Below are 25159 nucleotides of genomic sequence, written 5' to 3'. Positions count from 1 at the left end.
CCTACCTTATTTCCTCTCTGAGTTATTGCATGTCAAATATGAAATATATGTAAAAAAATTTATTTTTTGGCTTTATCAGCAGTTTCTCAGCATGAGAATATCCAAATTTAATTAATTTTTATATAATAGTTCATATTATATAAATAATTTAAAAAGTTTCCTTTCAAACGATACCAACCTTTTGAGTCTCCTTGTTATAGTTTTGGAGTTACGAGTCTTTACTTTTTTGTGTGTCACTCAGAAAAGAAAAAAAAAACTCTTTAAAAAAAAAAAAAAAAAAAAAAAAAAAACCCTCAGGGCTTAAGGGGTTAATTTATAAAAAGTATTCAGTCAAGAGCAGTAAGTGATTTTCTCTGTCTTTTGCAGCTGGTTTATTATGCTGCTGTCACTTTAAGAGCTTATGCACGGATCCAATATACTGTTACACAACATGAGTTTTCTTTATTTACATTCCAAAATTGACTGTGCTCACCTGAATAGTCACCAAAAAGGGGATTTTGACATAATTTTGTATGTATTTGACCGTTTAAGCGCAATTCGCCACAAAAAATAAGTCAATTTGGTACTCGCAAGCTGTTTGAGAGGCGGCTTTATGTGCGTGCCACATATATAGATCAGTGGTGCACACACTTTTGGTTTGAGCGCGAAACCTGCGGGAATGACTAAAATTATGTGCAATACAAGCACTATTCAACTGGAGTGAATGAGACAAGTGAGTGCGTGTCAGTTCGCCGCCAGAGAGATGAGAGAGCAAGAACGCCCAGCTGGTATCGGTGTATCGATACTGCAGAAAAGGAGTATTGTAACCGTTTCAGATATTTCAGTATCGATGCATATCGAAATATTAATATCTCTAACAACACTAGTTGAGGTGAAGATGTACAACTTCAATTTTGGTGTCTTCATTACACAAAGCTGTTGCATGACTTCAGAAGACTTGGAAAAATTGTATGGACTACTTATATGAATATTGTTTATAGCTTGACAGCTATACGGTCACTGTATGGAAAAGAGCAACTTGACAATTCTTCAAATGATCTCTTTTGTGTTTTAAGACAGAAAGTACGTCATATTTTTTAAGGACCTTAACAAAACAAAAACACAACAAACCAAAAAACAAAAACAAAACTATAGAAATTTGACATTAAGACACATTCTGACTAATCCTTTCGCCTCTCCATCTGACTCACTTGTCTGGTTTTGGCTGAGGTCTCGATGAAAGGGATCCCGTAACTGCGGGCGAGCTCCTGTGCTTGCCGTGTGTCCACCGTCCGAGCCGGGAGGTCACATTTGTTACCCACCAGCACCATGGGCACGTCATCGGAGTCCTTTACCCGTTTGATTTGTTCCCTGTGCGTGAAGACAAAATGTCATGGTCAAATACAATGAGACTGTGGGTAGACATTTGATTGTAAACAAAATGTGGGAGAAACTCGACTTAACCCTCATGTTGTGTTTGAGAGGATTTTCCCGTACCCAAAAATGCTAGTTAATGTTATTGCATTGGACTAAAATTTTATGTAATTTATGTAATGTTTGTAATTTTTTCCCCACATTGTAACACTTGTGATGTTCCCGGTCAAAAATGACCAGCCTACAAAAAATTGCTTATAAATCTCTCATTATGCTACATCATCACCAAATATTGGATTTAATCTTTTTGTCAACTTGTTTTCTTTCAATTAGGACAGGTTTTATAATTCTTTTTAAAACTGATCGATCATAGGCCTTATTTATCTGACCTTACATACATTAGTTTTTGAGTAAAAAATATTTTAATAATAATAATATTTTACAAAATAATTTTGACTATAAAGTCAAAGCCATATGTCTAACCAAGTTGTGTTCCAAATTTGAAGTTGATATCACAAAAATGGAAGACCCTACATGATTTTGTTTAGGCGCTATACAAAAAACAGCCACCGCGTGACACCCACATTCAACTAATTTTTTTTTTTTTGATGCAGTCTCCTGCCACAAATTAATAAATTTCTGTCACAATATCACTTCTATCACAAAACATTCAGCAAATATGGAACCCTGACTCTCAGATCTTTCCGACGATGTGTTTTGTCAAGATTAGAAAAAAACTGATTATAAAATAGTTTAAATAAATGTTGTAATATGAAACATGACACCACCAGCTAGGGGAAGGAGCCTGCTAAAAGGTTTTAAAGTACAGTTTCCTTAGTAGCGCAATATCTGATATCAAAATGATTTTTTTTTAAGCTTACGAATGATACCTAATTTATGATGATTACTAAAATATGTGATAGGGGAAAAAAAGGCATTAAAAAAAAAAAAAAAAAAAGAGCGCCACAAGGGACTTCGGTATTGTGCTGTTAGCATAGCAACATGCTAACATCAAACTCTATTAAAATCAATTCTGAGTCGAGTCTTCTGTGCATTATGCAGTTTCATGATGGTTAGTTTGCTGTCTTGCTATAGAGTATGGTGCTAGCAACGCCAAGATCAATGCCAAGAAATGCATAAACTGGTCAAATTTAAGTCACTTATTAAAATTGTCTGATAACTGCATTAATGTAACGTGAAATGTAAATCTAGGCATTAGACAGCAATATAATATACAGATAAATTAAACTAACATGCTTAGAATAACCTACATGTTTCCAAGCCAAATGTGAATAAACTAAAATGCAAACTGAATATTGTACACAACTGCCACCCGAGGCTGATATTAAACAGTGCATTACTATTCCCCATGTTGTACTGTACTTCATATATTAAACATCCATTATCTAGATCCCATTACCCACAAACAACAAACTGATTGATATAATCCAGTTATCCTCCTTTTCCTTTCTCCTTTCATGCCCTTGAAAGCTCTCTCGCTCTCTGTCTCTCCTTTATTCTAATTGAGTTGGGATCGATTTCACTGGCACTGCACTATAATACTCCATCTCACTTTCTGCTGTCCTTTCAAGTGCAACTACTGAATATTTTGCAACGGATCCTCAGTCAAAGATCCAATTTAAGGATCCGACGGTGTAATCCATGTTACGTTTCTGTTGTGACGTCAAACAAGTTGATAAATAACCATAAGAGGTGAATCAGAAGCAATGCTAACGTGATTACGGAGGTCACAGGGTTGATTGTCTCACATCAGGGGCACGATGTTACTTTGTGTGATTGCAGTTTTACACATCAGCTTTTTTAAATATCTCTGGTTAGTTTTCACACCAAAAATCAAAATAAAAAAAGATAAATAAATTATTAATTATATTAATTATAATTTAAATTATATACATATACAAAATGAAAAGATAAATTATATAATCACATAAATTAAAGGGTTAGTTCACCCAAAAATGAAAATTATGCCATAATTTACTCACCCTCAAGCCATCCTAGGTGTATTTGACTTTCTTCTTTCAGACACAATCACAAAATCAGAATCAATATTCTGGCTTTTCCAAGCTTTATAATGGGAGTGAATGGTAACCGAGATTTTGAAGCCCAAAAAAAGCACATCCATCCTTCATAAAAGTAATCCATTATGGGTTAATAAAGGCCTTCTGAAGTAAAGTGATGCATTTTTGTATGACAAATATCCATATTTATAACTTATAAACTAGAATTACTGGCTTCCGCACTCGAGTCGATTCCGAAGAGTGAACTTTGACCTGACGCATGACGTATTGACAAACGCGGAAGTGCAGAGAATAAAGCAAAACAAAACACCGGTCACAAGTTAGAAGTCTAAAACGATAATTTTTCAAGAGAAATGTAGGAGGAGCTTGAGTTTGTTGCCCAGCTCTATTTGTTTGAACCACAAGAGGCATCTACTCTCATCTAAGCTTACACTACTCCTACATCCTACGTCATACGCCCGAACTCAAATCTCTTCCGGACGTTACCGGAAGGTAGTGATTATAGTCTATAAAGTTATAAATATGGATATTTTCCTTACAAAAGCCCATTGCTTTGCTTCAGAAGGCCTTTATTAGCCATATGGATTAATTTTATGATGGATGGATGTGCTTTTTTTGGCCTTCAAAATCTCACACCCCCTTCACTCTCATTATAAAGCTTGGAAGAACCAGAATATTTTTAATATAACTCCGATTGTGTTTGACTGAAAGAAGAAAATCGTAAGTCACGTTTCCACCAAAATTACCCAGAACAATTTGTCCTAGGAACTTTTTTCCCCAGGAACTTTTTTTTTTTTTTTTTCACGGTCTAAAGTCCCGCAAAGATCAGGCAAATTAATCCAGTGACGTAGGACTGCGCGTGACTCTCCAGTTCCCGCTGGATTTCGTCGTCCGCATATAAGCTTAATAAAGCCTGAATTACATCGTCGGTTCATTGTATTTTTTAAACTCCATTGTTGATTCGAATAGCAAACAACTCTTACTGCACACACCGCAACAAACTTTTAAAAAATGGTGGTTGATATAAAATGCTGTGTGGAGACAACCAATCAGCATGTTCAGCACCCAAGTCCCACCCCCCAAAAGTTCCTGAACTTTGAAAAAGTACTACCTCGTGAGCAGGGGCTTTCTGAGGGGGAAATTTTTACCCTAAACTTCATTTAGACCCTAGTTCCTGCGGTAGAAACACAACGAGTACCACCCCAAAGTCCCTAGTTCCTGAGGAAAGTTCCTTCTGTGGAAACGTGGCTATATACATCTAGGATGGCTTGAGGGTGAGTAAATTATGGAATCGTTTTCATTTTTGGGTGAACTATCCCTTTAAATACAATTTCTTCATTTTTCTCCACACAAAGTTTCTTCTGCTATTTTTCTCAACATAAAATTTAACAAACACACACACACACACACACACACACACACACACACACACACACCTGTATTGGTGAATGTCCTCAAAGGACTTGGTGTTATTGATGGCAAAGACACAAAGGAATCCCTCGCCTGTCCTCATGTACTGGTCCCTCATGGCGCTGTACTCCTCCTGACCTGCAGTGTCCAAGATGTCCAGTAGACATGTCTCCCCGTCAATCACCACCTGCTTCCTGTAGGAGTCCTGCACAAAGACGCCCAGCCAAATCAACACCAAACTCAAGTTTACTTTCATCAATAAGACCAATAAGATTTTTTCTTACTCAATAGCCAATAAGCTTTAGTTGTTGCCATGAACAGCCATGAACAGCCATGAACTTGATTTGAAGTCTTTAAATGTCTTTTCTAAAAATGTGCCCAGGAAAAAAATTAGGACAAAACTATAAGGACTGAAACACCAAACGGACTGTAAAGATGTGTCCTGTCAGTCACATAACGCACTCTGTGCTCATGTGTGTTAGCAGCACACAGCAATTTCAGCCATAAAAAGGACATTGTTTTGTCCAGAGATGGGTGTGGCGGGAAAACAGAACAGAAAGAGAGAAAGACGGACATGTAGAAGCACGTACACACACACATCCCTCATGCTGGGAGTAAATGTGGGCCGAGGGGAAACTCCTGGGGTTTATTTGACACTGACTGTGCAGAGAAAAAAAAGAGAGCGTGTGTGAATGGTGGGGCCAGACTGTAGTGGTCGCCCAATGCTGATGTGATATCTAGCGAACAGACAGACCATTGGCCTATATAATAAAGCATAACGTACAGTACAAGAGATTAATTTGTTATTGTTAACTAAAACTAAAATGTTTTTGGTATTTGAAATAAAGCTAAATATGTAAATATTTGATGAAAAACTTAAATGAAAATAAGAAATAAATAAGTTTAAGTGGAAATAATAAAATTACAAAAACTGAAGAAAACGCTATACAAAAATATACAAAAACTATTAAAAATGACAAAAGCACATAAAATTACTAAAACTTTAACTAAAATTAAAATTAAACAAAGTATTCTTAAACACCTCTGATTGGCCATTGTGTTCATGTGCTCAACAGATATGTCTGACTGGCTACAATGATCAGCGCTTCAAAAACATGTTGTAAATAGACATCTTTGGCGCTCTTCACCGAGTGCTTGCACAGATACACACGGGAGCATTTGAAAGCAGGCATCTATCAGTGTATCCGCTATATCTGATATATTAGGGATCCGCTGATAGATGCCTGTTTTCAAAGAATCCACTCAACAGCGCTCAAAATGCTAGGGGGAAATGCTGATATCATCACATTTTTAAAATTTCAGTACCGACTTGGTAACGAAGTCGGTACTTTTGACAACACTACTCTATACACAGATCAGAGACACACACAGGCTAATGATTATGTATGCAATTTCCCATGAAATTCATCCCGTCAGCTCTAAAATATAAATCATTATGGTTTATCAAAGTGTATCTGGGTAAAGTAAAGACACGGTTTGGAAGATGGATTATTTTTGCACTCTCTCATTAATAAAAAAGTTACATAGTATAGCATTAATGAATTAGCTGAATTATCTAACAGCTTTAGCTGATGGGGTAAAAACACAAATAGGTAAATTATTGATTATGTACTGATATTAGTCACAACAACCTGATGATTTTCGATTATGCGTATCAGCATGCTTAGCATATATATCATTTATGTATATGATACTGTATATCACTAGCTGAGATCACTGAATATGCACACGTTACCTCTATAGTAGGGTCGTATTCATCCACAAAGTGGTTCTGGATGAGTTGGATGGTGAGAGCGCTCTTGCCCACGCCTCCAGCACCCACCACCACCAGTTTATATTCAGTCATTCCTTCACACCTCTTCAACCACTCACCACACCTGAGGAGAAACCAGCAACACAATCAATACAAACAAACCTCCCACTGCTTCCATGCTCAGTGATGTTTCAGTTCTTAAAGACACAACGAAGATCCTTTTCAGGTCTTAAAGGATTAGTTCACTTTGAAATGAGTTTTACTCACCCTCAAGCCATCCTAGATGTATATGACTTTCTTCTTTCTGATGAACATAATCTGAGAAATATTAATAAATATCCTGACGCATCCGAGGTTTATAATGGCAGTGAGTGGGATCAACGAGTATGAGCTGAAGAAAGTGTCTCCATCCACATCCATCCACCATAAATATGTGCTCCACATGGCTCCAGGGGGTTAATAAAGGCCTTCTGAAGCGAAGCGATGCGTTTGTGTAAAAAAAAAATATCCATATTTAACAAGTTATGAAGTGTAAACTGGCGTCGTGTCAGTTACACTTTTTCCATAAGTTGAATAGGGAAGGCGTAGGACGTAGCGTAAGCTTTGAGAACTGCAAGAGTTTTACACTTTCCTTGTACGTTGAATATGGAAGGCGGTCTGGCGGAAGCTAGATATTTTACTTCATAAATTGTTAAATATGGATATATTTTTTTTACACAAACGCATCACTTAACTTCAGAAGGCCTTTATTAACCCCCCGGAGCCGTGTGGAGCACATGTTTATGGTGGATGGATGTGGATGAAGACACTTTCTTCAGCTCATACTCATTGATTCCTATCACTGCCATTATAAAGCTCGGATGTGTCAGCATATTTATTAATATTTCTCGATTGTGTTCATCAGAAAGAAGAAAGTCATATACACCTAGGATGGCTTGAAGGTGAGTAAAGCGTGGGCTAATTTTCATTTCAAAGTGAACTAATCCTTTAAGATATGGTTAGTATAGGATTCATAGGATGTAATGTTTAATGGCGAAGCAGTGCTTTGTTGAAATTAGCATAAAAGAAGTCCAAAGTCTTATTGTACCATTTCCAAATCTTTGACTATTTGACTTAAAATTTAAATTACAACTCAAGTCTGTAAATTATTACATGATGTTGCACCATGCCTGTTTCTTTAGCTATTCATCTATGTTAAGGCCCAGGCCCACCAAACCGACATCAAAGGGCTGTGCTGTTACCTCATGTCAAAGTTGCACTTGTACACACCACAAACACTACAGTCAACGGCCAACTAGCATGTACGTTCTACACCTGCATGAGAGGAAAAAAAGAAAAAAATCTCCATAGCAGCAGGTGAAAGTTGTGACAGTTGTGGCCTAATGGTTAGGGAGTCTGACTTGTAACCCGAAGGTCACGGGTTCGAGACTCAGTAATTCAGTAAGGGAAACTGGAGGAGCTAGGACTGCAGATACAAAGCAGTATTTCGTAATTCGCATGCTTTCGTCACTTCCGTTTTTCATCTTATAGACTGGTTCGATAAGCTGAACATCCAATCTGGGGTGCGTTTCCCAAAAGCATTGTTAGCCAACTATGTTCGCAAATTCTGTTGTTACCAACATAGTTCAACAATTTGGGTTTTTCAAAACCACAGTTCCATCAAACATTTGCAAACAGCATCGCAATTGTGTGTGGCTGAATCTACAGCTCTCGACCTGTGGTTAGAAGTATAGTTTCTTCTTACTATAACATGTTGACCTAAATAGATCATGCTCTTCTTGGGCTCAATAAGCAAGCTAACATGCAGTGCATTTAATATTTTTCATCCCATTTAAATTTATATAGTATTAAGTGAGAGGGAACATGACATTGTCCAACTGTCAGCTTGGTGTGTCACTGCCTTAAGGAGTGTGGTAATCCATAACCAAGAATTTATCCTAAAGAAATATGGAATACTCTCCCATCCTTCCTCTGTTTAGCATTCAGCAAACAAACTCTCACAGAAATGCAAAGGAGATAAACTATGAAATATGACAAGCACTCTGGCACTTGAAATAAGACCCAAGCTTGCAGTGCACAGAGCTTTTATCTGATAACTGATAATTTTGTGGGTTTCATTTCAAGTTTCAACATGGTCTAAAACAACATTTCTAACTCTGAATGTCATCATGGTTGTTGCTGGTTTTGGGTGGTTGATGCTGTTGTCCTGACTATGAGGTTCAAAAAAGAAGATATGAAGATAAAAAGTCAATGGGGTCCAAACTATATATACAGTACTGTGCAAAAGTCTTAGGCACGTCAGTATTTTCACCCCCTAAAAAAGGTTTTAAGCCAGTTATTTATATCTTTTACTGTAGTGTGTCGGTAGGAAATATCAGTTCACATTTCCAAACATTCATTTTGCCATTAAGTTTAATAATCCAGTGATATTTTTGAATACACAAGCAGTCTGACAACAGCTGGTGCTCCACACGGAGATCTGTTCTCATCATCATCAAATCCGTCTGTGATTACATGAAGAAACAGATGAAACTGAGACAGACTAAATCCAGAAGAACTGTGGCCGTGTCTCCAAGACGCTTGAAGAAACCTTCTTGCAAACCTAGAGTACTGTGAGAAGTGTTAAGTGAGGATGCTTTCAAAAATACTGTCATAAATAGATTTTATTTATCAATTAACTTCTATTAACTAAATACAAAATCAATATTTGGTGTAACCACCCTTTGCATTTAAAACAGCTTTTGTCCAGGTACATTTGGGCATCATTTTTCAGGTAGTTTCTTCAAGCGTCTTAAAGACACGACCACAGTTCTTCTGGATTTAGTCTGTCTCAGTTTCATCTGTTTCTTCATGTAATCACAGACAGATTCGATGATGGACATCTTTGTCCTCCGGTGTGACGGTACAGGGACATTATCTGTCACACCATAGGATGTTTCAGCCTTTTGAGTCAGTTAATGACCTTGCTATTCATAGCTAACCTGTCATTAGCAGTTAGCAAGACACATTTGCATAATTTTCCATGATGATGTAGTTTAACATACATTTTTAATTTAAAAAAAAAATAAAATTTAGGGGTGTCACACCAAAGGACAACAAAACTTACTTTTATAGTGGTTCCAAAAAAGTTAAATATTTGAACAATTCTGAGACAAAAACTAACCATGTGCACATGTCATGAGCTTCACAAGGGGCTTCAGTAACATGACCTTAAACAGGGTCCTTCAAATAATTAAATTTGTCCGTGGAAATGCCTGATTTAATATCAGGATATGGCATCACACCAGAGGACATCATTTTCAGTGACAAAATGTATCAAGATCGTACGCTTTTAGAAATATATGGATGAAAAAAAGGATTGCCATTTACTAAAACAGACAGTTGTAAAATTATGCCTGAGGTATTTATTAACATTTTTATGCTTTTCTTTTTATTTTATAAAAGTTGTAATTTATTGAACCATGCTTGAGACAGTCACACCATAGGATAATTTTGAGATTTGTCTCAAAAATTTAAAAAATCTAATAACAAAAGCAGTTTTTTTTTAACAACAGGACCATGTACAACAAAGAAATGTTTAACCATTTACTGCATTTTAAATGATGACAATACTAATTATATTCATTTTTGTCATGTGTGACAGTGAAAATGCCATGTCATGTCAACAACCCATATATATATACAGGTGCTGGTCATATAATTAGAATATCATCAAAAAGTTGATTTATTTCACTAATTCCATTCAAAAAGTGAAACTTGTATATTATATTCATTCATTACACACAGACTGAAATATTTCAAATGTTTATTTCTTTTAATTTTGATGATTATAACTGACAACTAAGGAAAATCCCAAATTCAGTATCTCAGAAAATTAGAATATTGTGAAAAGGTTCAATATTGAAGACACCTGGTGCCACACTCTAATCAGCTAATTAACTCAAAACACCTGCAAAGGCCTTTAAATGGTCTCTCAGTCTAGTTCTGTAGGCTACACAATCATGGGGAAGACTGCTGACTTGACAGTTGTCCAAAAGACGACCATTGACACCTTGCACAAGGAGGGCAAGACACAAAATGTCATTGCAAAAGAAGCTGGCTGTTCACAGAGCTCTGTGTCCAAGCACATTAATAGAGAGGCGAAGGGAAGGAAAAGATGTGGTAGAAAAAAGTGTACAAGCAATAGGGATAACCGCACCCTGGAGAGGATTGTGAAACAAAACCCATTCAAAAATGTGGGGGAGATTCACAAAGAGTGGACTGCAGCTGGAGTCAGTGCTTCAAGAACCACTACGCACAGACGTATGCAAGACATGGGTTTCATTCCTTGTGTCAAGCCACTCTTGAACAACAGACAGCGTCAGAAGCGTCTCGCCTGGGCTAAAGACAAAAAGGACTGGACTGCTGCTGAGTGGTCCAAAGTTATGTTCTCTGATGAAAGTAAATTTTGCATTTCCTTTGGAAATCAGGGTCCCAGAGTCTGGAGGAAGAGAGGAGAGGCACACAATCCACGTTGCTTGAGGTCCAGTGTAAAGTTTCCACAGTCAGTGATGGTTTGGGGTGCCATGTCATCTGCTGGTGTTGGTCCACTGTTTTCTGAGGTCCAAGGTCAACGCAGCCGTATACCAGGAAGTTTTAGAGCACTTCATGCTTCCTGCTGCTGACCAACTTTATGGAGATGCAGATTTCATTTTCCAACAGGACTTGGCACCTGCACACAGTGCCAAAGCTACCAGTACCTGGTTTAAAGACCATGGTATCCCTGTTCTTAATTGGCCAGCAAACTCGCCTGACCTTAACCCCATAGACAATCTATGGGGTATTGTGAAGAGGAAGATGCGATATGCCAGACCCAACAATGCAGAAGAGCTGAAGGCCACTATCAGAGCAACCTGGGCTCTTATAACACCTGAGCAGTGCCACAGACTGATCGACTCCATGCCACGCTGCATTGCTGCAGTAATTCAGGCAAAAGGAGCCATAACTAAGTATTGAGTGCTGTACATGCTCATACTTTTCATGTTCATACTTTTCAGTTGGCCAAGATTTCTAAAAATCCTTTCTTTGTATTGGTCTTAAGTAATATTCTAATTTTCTGAGATACTGAATTTGGGATTTTCCTTAGTTGTCAGTTATAATCATCAAAATTAAAAGAAATAAACATTTGAAATATATCAGTCTGTGTGTAATGAATGAATATAATATACAAGTTTCACTTTTTGAATGGAATTAGTGAAATAAATCAACTTTTTGATGATATTCTAATTATATGACCAGCACCTGTATAATATATATATATATATATATATATATACACACACACACACACACATACACATATATACACACAAAACACACACACACACACACACACACACACACACACGTTCCACAGAAGAAAAGAAAGTCATACAGGTTCGGAATTACACAAGGGTGAGTAAATGATGACAGAATTTTTATTTTGGGGGGAACTATATTTACATGCATGATGCTATACTGACAATGTGACAATGATTCATAACACCATAAACACTTTCAATAATGTTCTGCTATCAATTCATTGTAACTAAGTAATAAGTAACATATATTCCTTATTCTCAAAATGTTTTAAAATATATTTTTCAAGATAAAAAAAAAAAAAAAAAAAAAAAAAAAAGTATTTTTGCAAATATCATCATGTGTATTACAGGGCTTGTGCCACATGCCATTTTACAACCTGAAGTAATTAAATGGTCAAATTATTTTTAAATCAGTTTTTTTCAAGGCAAAAAGTATTATTACTATTATTTTTACAAATAGTGTTAGTTAATAATTCATCTATATTAGGCTATGTTTTGGAGAGTTACTGTACATCATATGTCATTTTACCTTGCCTTGCTATAAAAGAAATTTTAAGAAACTTGACACACTGTCACGTGTTGTTCGCACCCCAAAACTTTCATTTAGTGAAAAATATTGTTTAAATACTAATAACAAACAGTTGTGTTTTTTCGAAAAGAAATATCAATACGAATTATTAGGGCTGGGTAAAAAAAAAATCGATTTCTCGATTTTAATCGATTCTCATTTTTACGAACCGATATCGATTCTTAAATCCCAAGAATCGATTAGTCTAGTCTGTTTTTAGTTGATGAATGAATACAACATTGTAGCGCTCTTCCCATCTAATAAATGCAATAAGCTTTGTGCTTTGTTACTTTTGATATGAAACAAAGTCTCAGATTTCAAATTCTGTCCATTTTATTACGAAATTCAAAAAATAACAGTTTTGGCGCTGCTTGATGTGGCGTGACAGATAGCTGTAGCCTCAGATCAAGAGAGGCGGCAACGCGAAGCGCGCGTGAACTGATCATCTCCTCCGCTTCAATACCAGTTACAGCGCGAAATAAACATGAATGAATACCCAAAGGTATGTTCAAAGATACAGTACAACTTACCGAAATCCGTATCCTGTCTCATGGAATAGCTCAATCAGTGTTTCAAACGCGAAAGACGTCAATACAGCTTGTAAGCAATGTCACGTAACGTCTCATTTACCTCAGAAACCATATTCAGTGACCATAAACTCATTATTCAGCTATAAAACTGAACTTTAGAGAATAGCATTTTGCTAAATATGCACCATATTACACATTCGTTATAATTTATAATGTTCTTCAATATTTAATGCATGTTTGAATAAATCCGTCAAGTTTTTATAACAGCCACCATTTAAATAATGTATTTCAAAAAACTAATTGGAGTAGAAATATAATTACATAATTGTAAAGGTAGTATTTTAACTTTATTATTATTATAAAAACTTCCTTAACTTCCACTAATTTAAGTGTTTGTATACAAATCAGTTAATTTTAACCTTAAATATTATAGTAATGTAGAACTGATTCCCATGTATAGTTTACAGCATTAGTTGAGAGATTTTTTTTTTCCTTGAAAATTTGCCATGTACTGTTTCTTATATATATATCCAAAATAATCGAATTTAATCAAAATTGAATCTAATTGCAAGCTCAATATAAATACAGTGTGCACATTTAAGAAACTTTTTTTTTTTTTTTAATTGCATTTCTTTATTGTGGTCAACTTGCTTTTCATTGCCCCTGCTACATACTGTATCACATAACGCAGTAAAAGGCTCACTTTAAGACACAACCGTAGTCACAGCCAATCAGCCATCCATGGCAGCACATCACCAGGCAGACTATATTAGTCCCAGGGTGTGGAGTTTTATTATTAGTCATCATTGGGGCTGTAAGTGCAACTCAAGATCACCAGAGGTGGGTCTGCAGCATTAATGATTAATGAAAATACAAAGTTTCTTGGTACTATGGTGACTGCAACTTATGAGCGTCCAGCACAGTGCATCTGTGAGAAACACTAAAGTGCTAAACGATTAATGAGTAACTCCACACGCGCACACACACACACTCCCTGGCACACGCTCAGACACACACAATTGAGCTATTAAAGGGCAGCGAGTTCATACATGATGCCACTATGTATTACTTCCTTAAACCCTTGAAAGCAAAACATCAGGGTAAATGTAATAGAAGAAAGAATAAAATACATTTTTATACATTTACAATATTTACATTGATATGAGATTGCTTACTGAGCCCACCCTTAAAGGAACACTCCACTTTTTTTGAAAATATGCTTATTTTCCAACTCCCCTAGAGTTAAACAGTTGAGTTTTACCGTTTTCGAATCCATTCAGCCGATCTCCGGGTCTGGCGGTAGCACTTTTAGCATAGCTTAGCATAGATCATTGAATCTGATTAGACCGTTAGCATCTCGCTCAAAAATGACCAATGAGTTGCAAGGCATGCTCCCTTTGCAAGCAGGGGGTCACAGGCGCTGCGTAATATCATTGCTCCTGCTGCACCCATGGTACGACAGCAAAGTTCCTTGATTATTACGCCGGAATGAGAGTATAGTTCCTAGCCATATCGGCCTAGAAAATCGCAACTTTTAATTTTCCATCGGTCTTAGTACACGATGTAACTACAGAAGAGTCAAGTTTTAAATAGGAAAAATATCGAAACTCTTTGGTCATTTTTGAGCGAGATGCTAACGGTCTAATCAGATTCAATGAACTATGCTAAGCTATGCTAAAAGTGCTACCGCCAGACCCGGAGATTGGCTGAATGGATTCGAAAACGGTAAAACTCAACTGTTTAACTCTAAGGGAGTTGGAAAATTAGATTATTTAAAAAAAAAAAGTGGAGTGTTCCTTTAAGGCTGTATGATAATCTGTGCTCTATATATGGAGTTCAATGCAAATCTATGGGACTTTTTGCCTGTTTTATCATCCACCAAATTGCACAAGTCCGATCACTTAGAAAGGTAATAGCAAGTAGATACGTTACTTAAGCTCGAAAAATGCAAGTACATGAATGTACGTACACTATTCTTCTTCTAAAGAAGAAAGTAAGTTGGGTTCAGAATGACATGAGGGTGTGTAAATGATGGCAGCATTTTTCGGTTTTGTCTGAACTATACATTTAATATTGTTTGGCTATAAATCATGACATTGCATAGAACAGTAACCTTTTTTTTTTTACATGAGGAAAATTTATCTGAGCTACATGAAACCGGATTCGTGTCACATTTATCTTTCATAATGAAATAGGCCTATATTTTTGAGAGAAACAGAACATTAAACTACACTGTAAACCTGAATAAGTTGGCAAAACTCAAAAAAAATTTTGAGTTAAAAAATTCAAAGTTTAAGTAAACAGAACTGGCAGGTTTTTATTTTTTACTCATACATTTTAATTGTTCTTAACTTGAAATGTTTAAGTACACTAATTCATACATTTAACTTAAAATTATCATGTAACCTCAATGTAAACATTTTTATTAGTGTAAACTTAGCTAGCTATAACAAGCTAATTCAGAAAATGCTAACTTGCTCATTTGCTAACATGTTAACAATAGTATGGTATAGCACTTGTTGAATAAGTACAGCAATATAAAGCATTTAACATACTTGCTCTCAAACCAAACCGCATGCACCACTTGTCATATGATGGTACAGTAATTCTCCAAAAACCCACATTAGCCTAACAGAAACTCTTCTAAATTAGCATAACAAAACAGTAATCACTACTAAATCTCCCACTTAACATTAATCTTGCGCACACACACACACACACACACACACACACACACACACACACACACAAAACATAAACACTTAAAGGGTTAGTTAACCCAAAAATGAAAATTCTGTCATTAATTACTCACCCTCATGTCGTTCCACACCCGTAAGACGTTCATCTTCGGAACACAAATTAAGATATTTTTGATAAAATCCGATGGCTCAGTGAGGCCTCCATTGCCAGCAAGATAATTAACACTTTCAAATGCCCAGAAAGCTACTAAAGACATGTTTAAAACAGTTCAAGTGACTGCAATGGTTCAACCTTTATGTTATGAAGTGACGAGAATACATTTTGTGCGCCAAAAAAACGAAATAACGACTTTATTCAACAATATTTAGTGATGGGCGATTTCAAACACTGCTTCATGAAGCTTCGAAGCTTTACGAATCTTTTGTTTCGAATCAGTGGTTCGGAGCGTGTATCAAACTGCCAAAGTCATGTGAACCATTGAAATTTCGAAACACTTAAACCTTGTTTACTGAAATCACGTGACTTTGGCAGTTTGATACATGCTTCGAACCACTGATTTGAAACAAAAGATTCGTAAAGCTCTGAAGCTTCACGAAGCAGTGTTTTGAAATCGCCCATCAGTAAAATTTTTTGAATAAAGTCATTATTTTGGCGCACAAAAAGTATTCTTGTCACTTCATAACATTAAGGTTAAACCACTGTAGTCACATGAACTGTTTTAAATATGTCTTTAGTACCTTCCTGGGCATTGAAAGTGATAATTATCTTGTTGTCACTGGAGGCCTCACTGAGCCATCGGATTTTATCAAAAATATCTTAATTTGTGTTCTGAAGATGAACGAAGGTCTTACGGGTGTGGAACGACATGAGGGTGAGTAATTAATGACAGAATTTTCATTTTTGAGTGAACTAACCCTTTAATTTTAGCATTTACTCTCCCTTTCGAGTGCCATGGACAAAGCATGCTGGGAAATAGAAATCCCAGCCCAGTTTCAGTTAAACTTAAGTTTGTCTAAATTAAAAGAAATACATTCATAAAACTCAAAACAATGAAACAGTTCAGTTTACTTAAAAATATATCAGTTCTGTGAACTTGAAAGAAAAAGAAAGTGCTAAATACTAGTGGTTAAGTGGTGATCCGTGATTACTAGTGGTGATCCGTACGGACCAAGCCCCACAGTTCAGCACGCATGTGATTCATGGATCAATTGCAAGTTTAACCACAATAGAGTAAAAGGTTATCATTTGCACGTGTTCTGTCTTGCTAGTTTTCACATTAAATAGATATAAAACCATTCCAGCGCTAGAAGAGGCAAAAGAGGATTTAATTCGGTAGGCTATCGCACACCACGCTGTTATCGGTGCACACAGACGCACATACATACAAGGCTCGCGCGCACACAGAGAGAGAGAGGCGCGTTTCAGATAGCTTGCGAACTCCAAATTGATTTCTCTTTCGCGTCCTCAATGCACTTGGATGGACACATACACGTATTATGTCAGTCAAAATACCCCTCTCGGCAAGTATTCTCATAAACACATTCGGTTATGTCTTAAGTGAACGAGGTGAGAATTCAGATGTGTATCTATCTGATGTGTGCGTGCATGGGGTCTTACTCTTAAAGTGACAGCAACCTATAAATACCTGCTGTTGTCTGTCATGTAAATCAAACAACAAAACACAGCTTTAACAAAGATTAATCTATATTAAATTTATACAGTGACCAGTGTCATTTTACATTTAATTATTACATTTCTGTACACAAAAATTTATACTACAGTTAGACCTTATATTTATTTGTAACTTTATGTTGTATTTATCTATGCTTGTAATTGATGTACAGTATTTGTTCTTTTTACAGTCTGTTCACTTGCCTTTAATAATGTATTAGTTAGGCTAGTAGTTTCTGCTGTGGTAAGTAATAAATGCAAAGTAACCCCCCACCCCCCAATTTTTTTTTTTTGTACTGATCCGAAAAATGATCCGATCCGTGACTTAATAACCATGGTATGATCCGAACCGTGAGTTTTGTGATCCGTTGAACCACTACTAAATACTAATAAAAGCTGATTTGACGGAACTAATTTAATTTAAGTTTGTCCTACTCAAACCAATTAATTATTTTAAGGATTAGGGTTTATAGTGTGGAAATAATGTTGGGCAGGACTTCAGGAAATCAGGATTTGACTGCATTGCAAAAAAAGTAGAATATTATTGGTTAATATTATTTTGCCACGCCCTCATGCTGTTGGTTACATCACAAGAAAGGATGTTTCAGGGGTGGAAAACTGATCACATTTTGATGAAAGATTATGAAAAAAAGTTTTTCCATTAAAATAATGTGCACTGGTGAATTGCATGCAGTAAGATGCAGAACATTCGATATTAAGAAAGTCATGTCATAATTCGCATTTAAAAATCCTAGAATTTCACTAGAAATTTTGCTTTACCAAGTTAAGTTTAAGTTAATTTGTCATTCTAAGGAAAATTTTGTATTATGTGTTGCTGATGTTCATAATGTAGTTGCGCAAAACCAGAAATGAGTGACACTTTCGGTTTCAATTTAACAAGGCTGAGCAAAGTATGCCCAAATTTAGGCCATCATTTGAATAACCCCTTTAACTAAACTAGGGCACAGCGAGGGAAGAAGTGAATGAATTATACACACATACAGAGGGCAATGAAAGTTTGATTAGGACCTTCTGTCAGAGCAACCTGTTGTTTGGGATGAAGAGATCAGTAGAGACTAAACTATACATCCCATTGGGTTCTTCCCAGTGCTATCTCTATATCGTTCTTTCTAAGATTCATAATTAGTGCCAAAGTGTCATGGGGCTTCAAAAGGGTCCTAATGAGCCCCTGTAGTCCTGTACTGTTTGGGAATAAACCATCTAAACCAGAGACAACACTTGCATGATGGGTGCCCAGTGGTGAAATAACGTCTTTAATATGTTTTCAGGACATTACTATGAAGTTTCTAGAGTCTTCTTGGTGGTTTCTAGGCTGTTTATAGGTGGTGGTTACTTTCCAACCGTAGTCAAAAGTTGGAGGGCAGAAATCAAAGACCAAAACAGATAGAATTTCTCCGATGATGCGTTCTTACTGTATCAGCATCTATTTTTAGCACACAACGTGGATAAAATATACAGGTAAATAGGTCAGCAGTGTGGACGCACTTCACCGTGATATTTTTTTTTATTTTATATACATACATTTTACATTTGGCATTTGGTAAAATTCTTTAGCAACATGTAAAATTTGTTCAGGGCTCGTTGGTGAAGAACTTTACTACAACTGGTTTATCAATTGTGAAAATGAACACTGAACAATTCTATTACCCAAATTTAAATACAGCTTAAATAAAAACTTTGGTTTCGGTGTTTCTGTAAAAAATGTATTTCTTCAACTTAAACTTATTTTATTTCAGTCAGTTGGCAAGGCAATATACCTCATTTCCATTTAAGTTTTTATAAATTTATATTTTACAATTTCAGGTTTTTAGCCTAACCCTAACTATCACGTTATTACAACCCAAATTCCAGAAATTTTGGGATGTTTTTTAAATTTGAATAAAATGAAAACAAAGACTTTCAAATCACATGAGTCAATATTTTATTCACATTAGAACATAGATGTTTAAACAGAAATTTTACACTTTTATCCACTACATGAGCTCATTTCAAATTTGATGCCTGCTACAGGTCTCAAAAAAAGTTGGCACGGGGGCAACAAACGTCTGAAAAGCAAGGCATTTTGAAAATATTCAGCTGGGAGAACATCTAGCAACTAATTAAGTTAATAGATATCAGGTCTGTAACATGATAAGCTATAAAAGGGATGTCTTAGAGAGGCAGAGTTTCTCAGAAGTAAAGATGGGCAGAGCTGTGAAAGAGTGCATAAAAAGATTGTGGAATACTTTAAAAACAATTCGCAAAGGATTTGCAAATTTCATCATCTACAGTGCATAACATCATCAAAAGATTCAGAGAAACTGGAGAAATCTCTGTGCGTAAGGGACCAGGCCGAAGACCTTTATTGGATGCCCGTGGTCTTCGAGCCCTCAGATGACACTGCATCACTCATCGGCATGATTGTGTCAATGACATTACTAAATGGGCCCAGGAATACTTCTGGAAACCACTGTCGGAAAACACAATCCGCCGTGCCATCTGCAGATGCCAACTAAAGCTCTATCATGCAAAAAGGAAGCCATATGTGAACATGGTCCAGAAGCGCCGTCATGTCCTGTGGGCCAAGGCTCATTTAAAATGGACTGTTTTAAAGTGGAAAAGTGTTCAATGGTCAGACGAGTCCAAATTTGACATTCTTGTTGGAAATCACTGACGCCGTGTGCTCCGGGCTAAAGAGGAGGGAGACCCAACTATTTTGAGACCTGTAGCAGGCATCAAATTTGAAATGAGCTCATTTTGTGCATAAAATTGTAAAATTTCTCAGTTTAAACATTTATGTTATGTTATCTATGTTCTATTGTGAATTAAATATTGGCTCATGTGATTTGAAAGTCTTTTAGTTTTCATTTTATTCAAATTTAAAAAACGTCCCAACATTTCCGGAATTCGGGTTGTACATTACTTAACAACCACTTGCTTAACCAACACAAAATAAGTGTTGTTGTAAAGCTTAGAAGCTTGGCTTGTGAATATAGGGAATATGACCATCACTAAACAAGTGCTTTTAACTTTGCTGGCATATTAGAAGTGCTCTATTTTTTATAGTGTGAAAAAATAACTTCTTTACATTAAAATGTGATCTGTAAAATCACAGTAGCCTACAGAACAGATAGACTGTCATATATCGTTGAAAAGGTCTTAACTAGCAGAATACAACAAGCATATTTGATTCAGTTAGAGACCAAACTATACCAAGTATTTGTATGAAAAATCGCAGACGACGTATATGTAAACAGTATACACATGATGCTTTTGCGCAACGTTTTGGTTTGTAACTTCGCAAAACAGTAAACCATAGTAGATCACATATCTTTAGGTGGTCTCGGACAAGCCCAAACACAACGTAAGACAATGCGTAGATCACGGAGTGACATTGACATGCTGCTTGGCTAAAGCTATAGGACTTCTGAAATCCAATCATGTCACGATCATGACGCAGTGTTTTCCAATGTCATTTGAATGTTCAACCAATGGAAACTGGATCTCAGGTGTGGTGGGTGGGTATAGTGGGTAGGGACGATGGGTAGAGACCAATTGGACACTGTTTTACAGCTGGCGCACGCTTGGATTGGTTTGATTGCTCAGATTGACAGTTCTTGATTTACCATCAGCCATAAAATACCGATTTTTGCATGCACACAAGAAACTTTTTTGTGCCCTTAAGAAACTATTCACATGCGCACTTACGCATTACAATTTCTAGTTTTATATATACTATAACCTATTTCCTTTGTGCGTCACTGCCATCTTACTATGAAGAATACAAGAGCATGAACGCACATGAATTAAACGAGATCTATTTTCCTTAGGGTAGTACCTCTAATATCAAGGCCTACTGTCCATTAATGCATACTCTGTGGCGGTGGAGAAACCATGACACGAAATGGGCTGATGGCACAATACGGCTGTGTACAAAGTTCAAGGGTATATAAAAGAAGACTGATTTGAAAAAAAAAAAAAGTGTTCAAAATTTGGCTTATATGCTAAGTTTAATGGTTTCTTGTGCACACACGAAAGTCTGTATATTTTTTATTTTTGCAAAGGTCCTATTAGAGGCTCTGTAATGCGGTGCTAAGAATATCGTGAGAAAAAAACCTGCATTTTTGCATAATGAAAAAGTGCACCTTGAATTCATTAAAGGATTAGTCCACTTTCAAATTAAAATTTCCTGATAATTTACTCACCCTCATGTCATCCAAGATGTCGTTCTTTCTTCAGTCGAAAAGAAATTAAGGTTTTTGATGAAAACATTCCAGGATTATTCTCCTTACAGTGGACAAATGGTTGAAGGTCCAAATTGCATTTTCAATGCAGCTTCAAAGGGCTTTAAATAATACCAGACGAGAAATAAGGGTCTTATCTAGCGAAACGATCGGTTATTTTCTTAAAAAAAAAATATATATATGTATATGCTTTATAAACACAAATGATCGCCTTGCAAGTGCTTCCGCCAGACTGCACTTCCGTATTCTTCAAAAACTTGTCCTACGCCTTCCCTATTCAACTTACGGAAAAAACGGAACCATTACGGAAATTATTATTGACAATTAATCGATATCTAATCGTTAGCATCCCCACTGTGAACATAACCTGTAATATAACAAGTGTGATTGCTTAGGAAAGCAACAACATGGCTCTCTGCAGCAAGCGACGTGATGATTTATCATTCAAAAACTACAGGAAAGGCAGAAAGCAAGAACTAGACATCGGCTCTGGGATCTGCCAAGGCTTTAGAGCAGCATACATACATACACCCTGTCACCATGAGCGGGCAATATGAACAGCTCATTTTGAAACCCTATAGTCCCTCTGGAAGCTCAGGATAAACTTACTGACACTATCAGGTCTGCATTTTATGGACACCAACATATATCTAACACCTAGGATTTGGAATGAATATTATTTGCCTAATCATTGTGAACCTTTATGTCCTGACAGTTATTTTAAATCTTATATAGCTAAACATTATGTTAGAGCACAAGTAAATGGTCCCAATAGAATCTCAAGTATCAATTTTCCCTGAGCCACAACCCTACAAAAGAAGTAGGCCTAAGTGATTTCCAGTCAGGTTCAGACAGTAAAAGGAATCTCACATGGGAAATGATGGAATCGAATACTGAGGAACCGTAACAGATCCTGGCTGAGTGAGTGACTGACATCATCCCCCAAAATAACCATCACCAGCCAGATCATTACATCTGTCTAGCCTAAATCTGCTGCCCTACACTGCAGACACTTCAAGACATTGTTTGTTTGTTGCAGATAAATGCATTGTTGCAGATGAATGCATACTTTACTGTACAGCATGTAGAAAAATGAAATAAAAACACCAACAAAAATACGAATGCTCCCAAATATCTGAAAATCAATACGAATTAAATGATTTTGGGGGCCTGAAAAAGCAAACATTTGAAAATGGGTTTCAAAGTGCAAGTTCTTGAAAACAATACCGTTATTGTCTCTGCGTATACTACAAAAACTCAAATTTGTGAAAATGGTGATTAAGGCTGATTTATAGTTCTGCGTCAAGTGTACACCGTAGCTACGGCGTAGGCTGATGTGCACCTCTTCAAAAATGTAACAATGCATCAATTCTACACGGGCCGCAAGCACTGTGATTGGTCTGCTAGAACCCCTCCCTCAGGTCAAAACACTGGCGCCAAAAAGCGGAGAAGAGCGAGCGTTTTCAACTTCCATAAGAATGAAAAAACGCTCTGTTTCAGGGGACACACGCCGTCTAACTGCAACAAAGTCATTGCCTATTTGCCGCCATCACTGCTGAAGCTTCTCTGAAAACGTACATGACAAGCTGCTGCTTCTTCGGCTTTTGCCTTGATCCTCAACATGACGGCAGACACAGCCTACTAGCGGTCTGCATGCACATCGACGCGGACAACGACGCAGAAGTATAAATGAAAACAGACGCATGGCCTACACTGCAGAGGCTCCGTAGGTCTGACTCAAAAGTATAAATCAGCCTTTACGTGTTCAGTCTATAGGTGTGTAGTGGTTCTTTACAAATGACATCGCCATCTACTGGTCTGGAATACAGCGTTTTTAGTAGTTTCCATGGATCCATGTGAATGGGGATCATTTTGACAACATTGGCTGCTTTCCACTCCACTTTTAGACACACACTCGCAAACTTCCCTAAGCACTTCTCCTCTGGGAATTACTGCCACCGTTTTGAAGTGCGTTCCACTTCGTGAAGTGGACGAGGGAAGTTTACATGGACAGACCCTCACTCCCTTGATTTTGACTGAGGGGGCGAGTCTACTTCATATGTACACTTCAGGCAGCTCCATATACCACAATGCAACACGATTGTGCGTCACCGCATATCGCGTTTAATTTATTCAATCACAAACAACTCTATGATATATTCATTTTTTTTTTTTTAAATATCTAAAACAACCCAAACACACCTATATACGTATGAAATGCTGCATTAAACAGTTTCGTAAGGGGAAAAAATGAAATAATAAATCAACTCCATACACTCTAAAAAAAAATTTTTTAAAAAAGTGCTATATAGCACTAAAAGTGGTTCTTGGCTCGTAATCATAGGGAAACCACTTTTGGTGCTATGTAGCACCATATCTTTAAAGGCTACATTTGTCAAATGGTGCTATATAGAACCCATAAGAGGTGCCATATCGCATTTTATTTCTTCAACCAAAACAGTGCTAAACAGCACCAACAGTGGTTCTTTGGCTCGTAAAGAACCTTTAAAGGGGCTTAACATGTTCTTTGTACGGCAGTGGTGCTATATAGTACCTTAACCACCCCATAGAACCACTGAAGAACCGCTGAAGAACCATACAGGGGCTTAACAGGTTCTGTATACGGTAGCGGTGCTATATAGCACCTCAGTCATCCCAAAGAACTGCTGAAGAACCACTGAAGCACCAAGATTTGGTGCTATACAGCACTTAAAGTGGTTCCCCTATGATTACGAGCCAAAGAACCACTTTTAGTACTATATAGCACCATTTTTTTTTTAGAGTGTAGCGGACTCCAAGTGATCAAGGGCTTAGGACGCTCCAATTCAGCCCATTGCATTCCAAGGTTCTGCCAGTAGTGGACACTCGTGCAACGTAAGATTCAACGAGACTGAGGGAAGTTAGCGAGGGAAGGGCATAAAAAACAAACTAAACACAGCCATAGTCGTCTGTACGCGAAAAACGTAAAGGAAAAACTTTTCCGTTTTTAGTATTGTTGTGTAAACGTACCCTATATAACATGTATTTATATTTATATTTATATTTATGTTTAAATTTTTATCTAATATTTCAATTAACTGAATATATTATTAATAGTTTTAGTAAATGAGAACAACACTGGTCTTTACTGGTTTGAGATGGTCATAACTGGTTTAACCTGGCACGTCTTCAGCTAGGCCACCTGAATGCAAACCTGACAAGCCCAAAACCACTTTAAAAACCAGCCAACATACCTGTCTGGGACACTAACTGAGACCAAAAAAAAAAACATCTTAGACTAGCTTACACCTGTTTTTCAGCAGGTTTTGGTTCAGATTTATAGACTCTGACATGGCCGAACTGAAGGTGTACAAGCATAATCATATTAGTTAGTCTTCTGTCAATAGTGTGTCCCTCACAGTGAAAAGAGCCTATAAATAAGGATTAGTTGATCAAATCGAGTCGCATAATATGATAGCACCTACTCACATCATCTCAAATAACAGTCAATAACAGTCTCTAGAAGGCTTCAGAAAAACAAATGTGGTTAGC

General features: G+C 36.8%; 1 protein-coding gene across 2 annotated transcripts in view; it reads right to left on the bottom strand.

Moving 5' to 3' along the window:
- hrasa (HRas proto-oncogene, GTPase a) overlaps window positions 1-25159 on the bottom strand; it is a 32157-nt gene that overhangs the window by 5865 nt on the left and 1133 nt on the right. For both annotated transcript variants that reach the window (XM_051884407.1, XM_051884406.1), the window contains exons 2-4: window positions 6559-6700; window positions 4829-5007; window positions 1191-1350 (exon numbers count right to left, since the gene is read on the bottom strand). In XM_051884407.1, coding sequence (XP_051740367.1) covers window positions 1191-1350; window positions 4829-5007; window positions 6559-6669 — 450 coding nt within the window. In that variant the 5' untranslated portion in view covers window positions 6670-6700. The remainder of the gene's footprint in view (window positions 1-1190; window positions 1351-4828; window positions 5008-6558; window positions 6701-25159) is intronic.

This window comes from Ctenopharyngodon idella, chromosome 24, assembly GCF_019924925.1.
Source record: "Ctenopharyngodon idella isolate HZGC_01 chromosome 24, HZGC01, whole genome shotgun sequence".
NCBI classification, from domain to species: domain Eukaryota; kingdom Metazoa; phylum Chordata; class Actinopteri; order Cypriniformes; family Xenocyprididae; genus Ctenopharyngodon; species Ctenopharyngodon idella.
The sequence above is the reverse complement of the archived record's forward strand: the minus strand, read 5'-3'. Positions and strand labels throughout refer to the sequence as shown.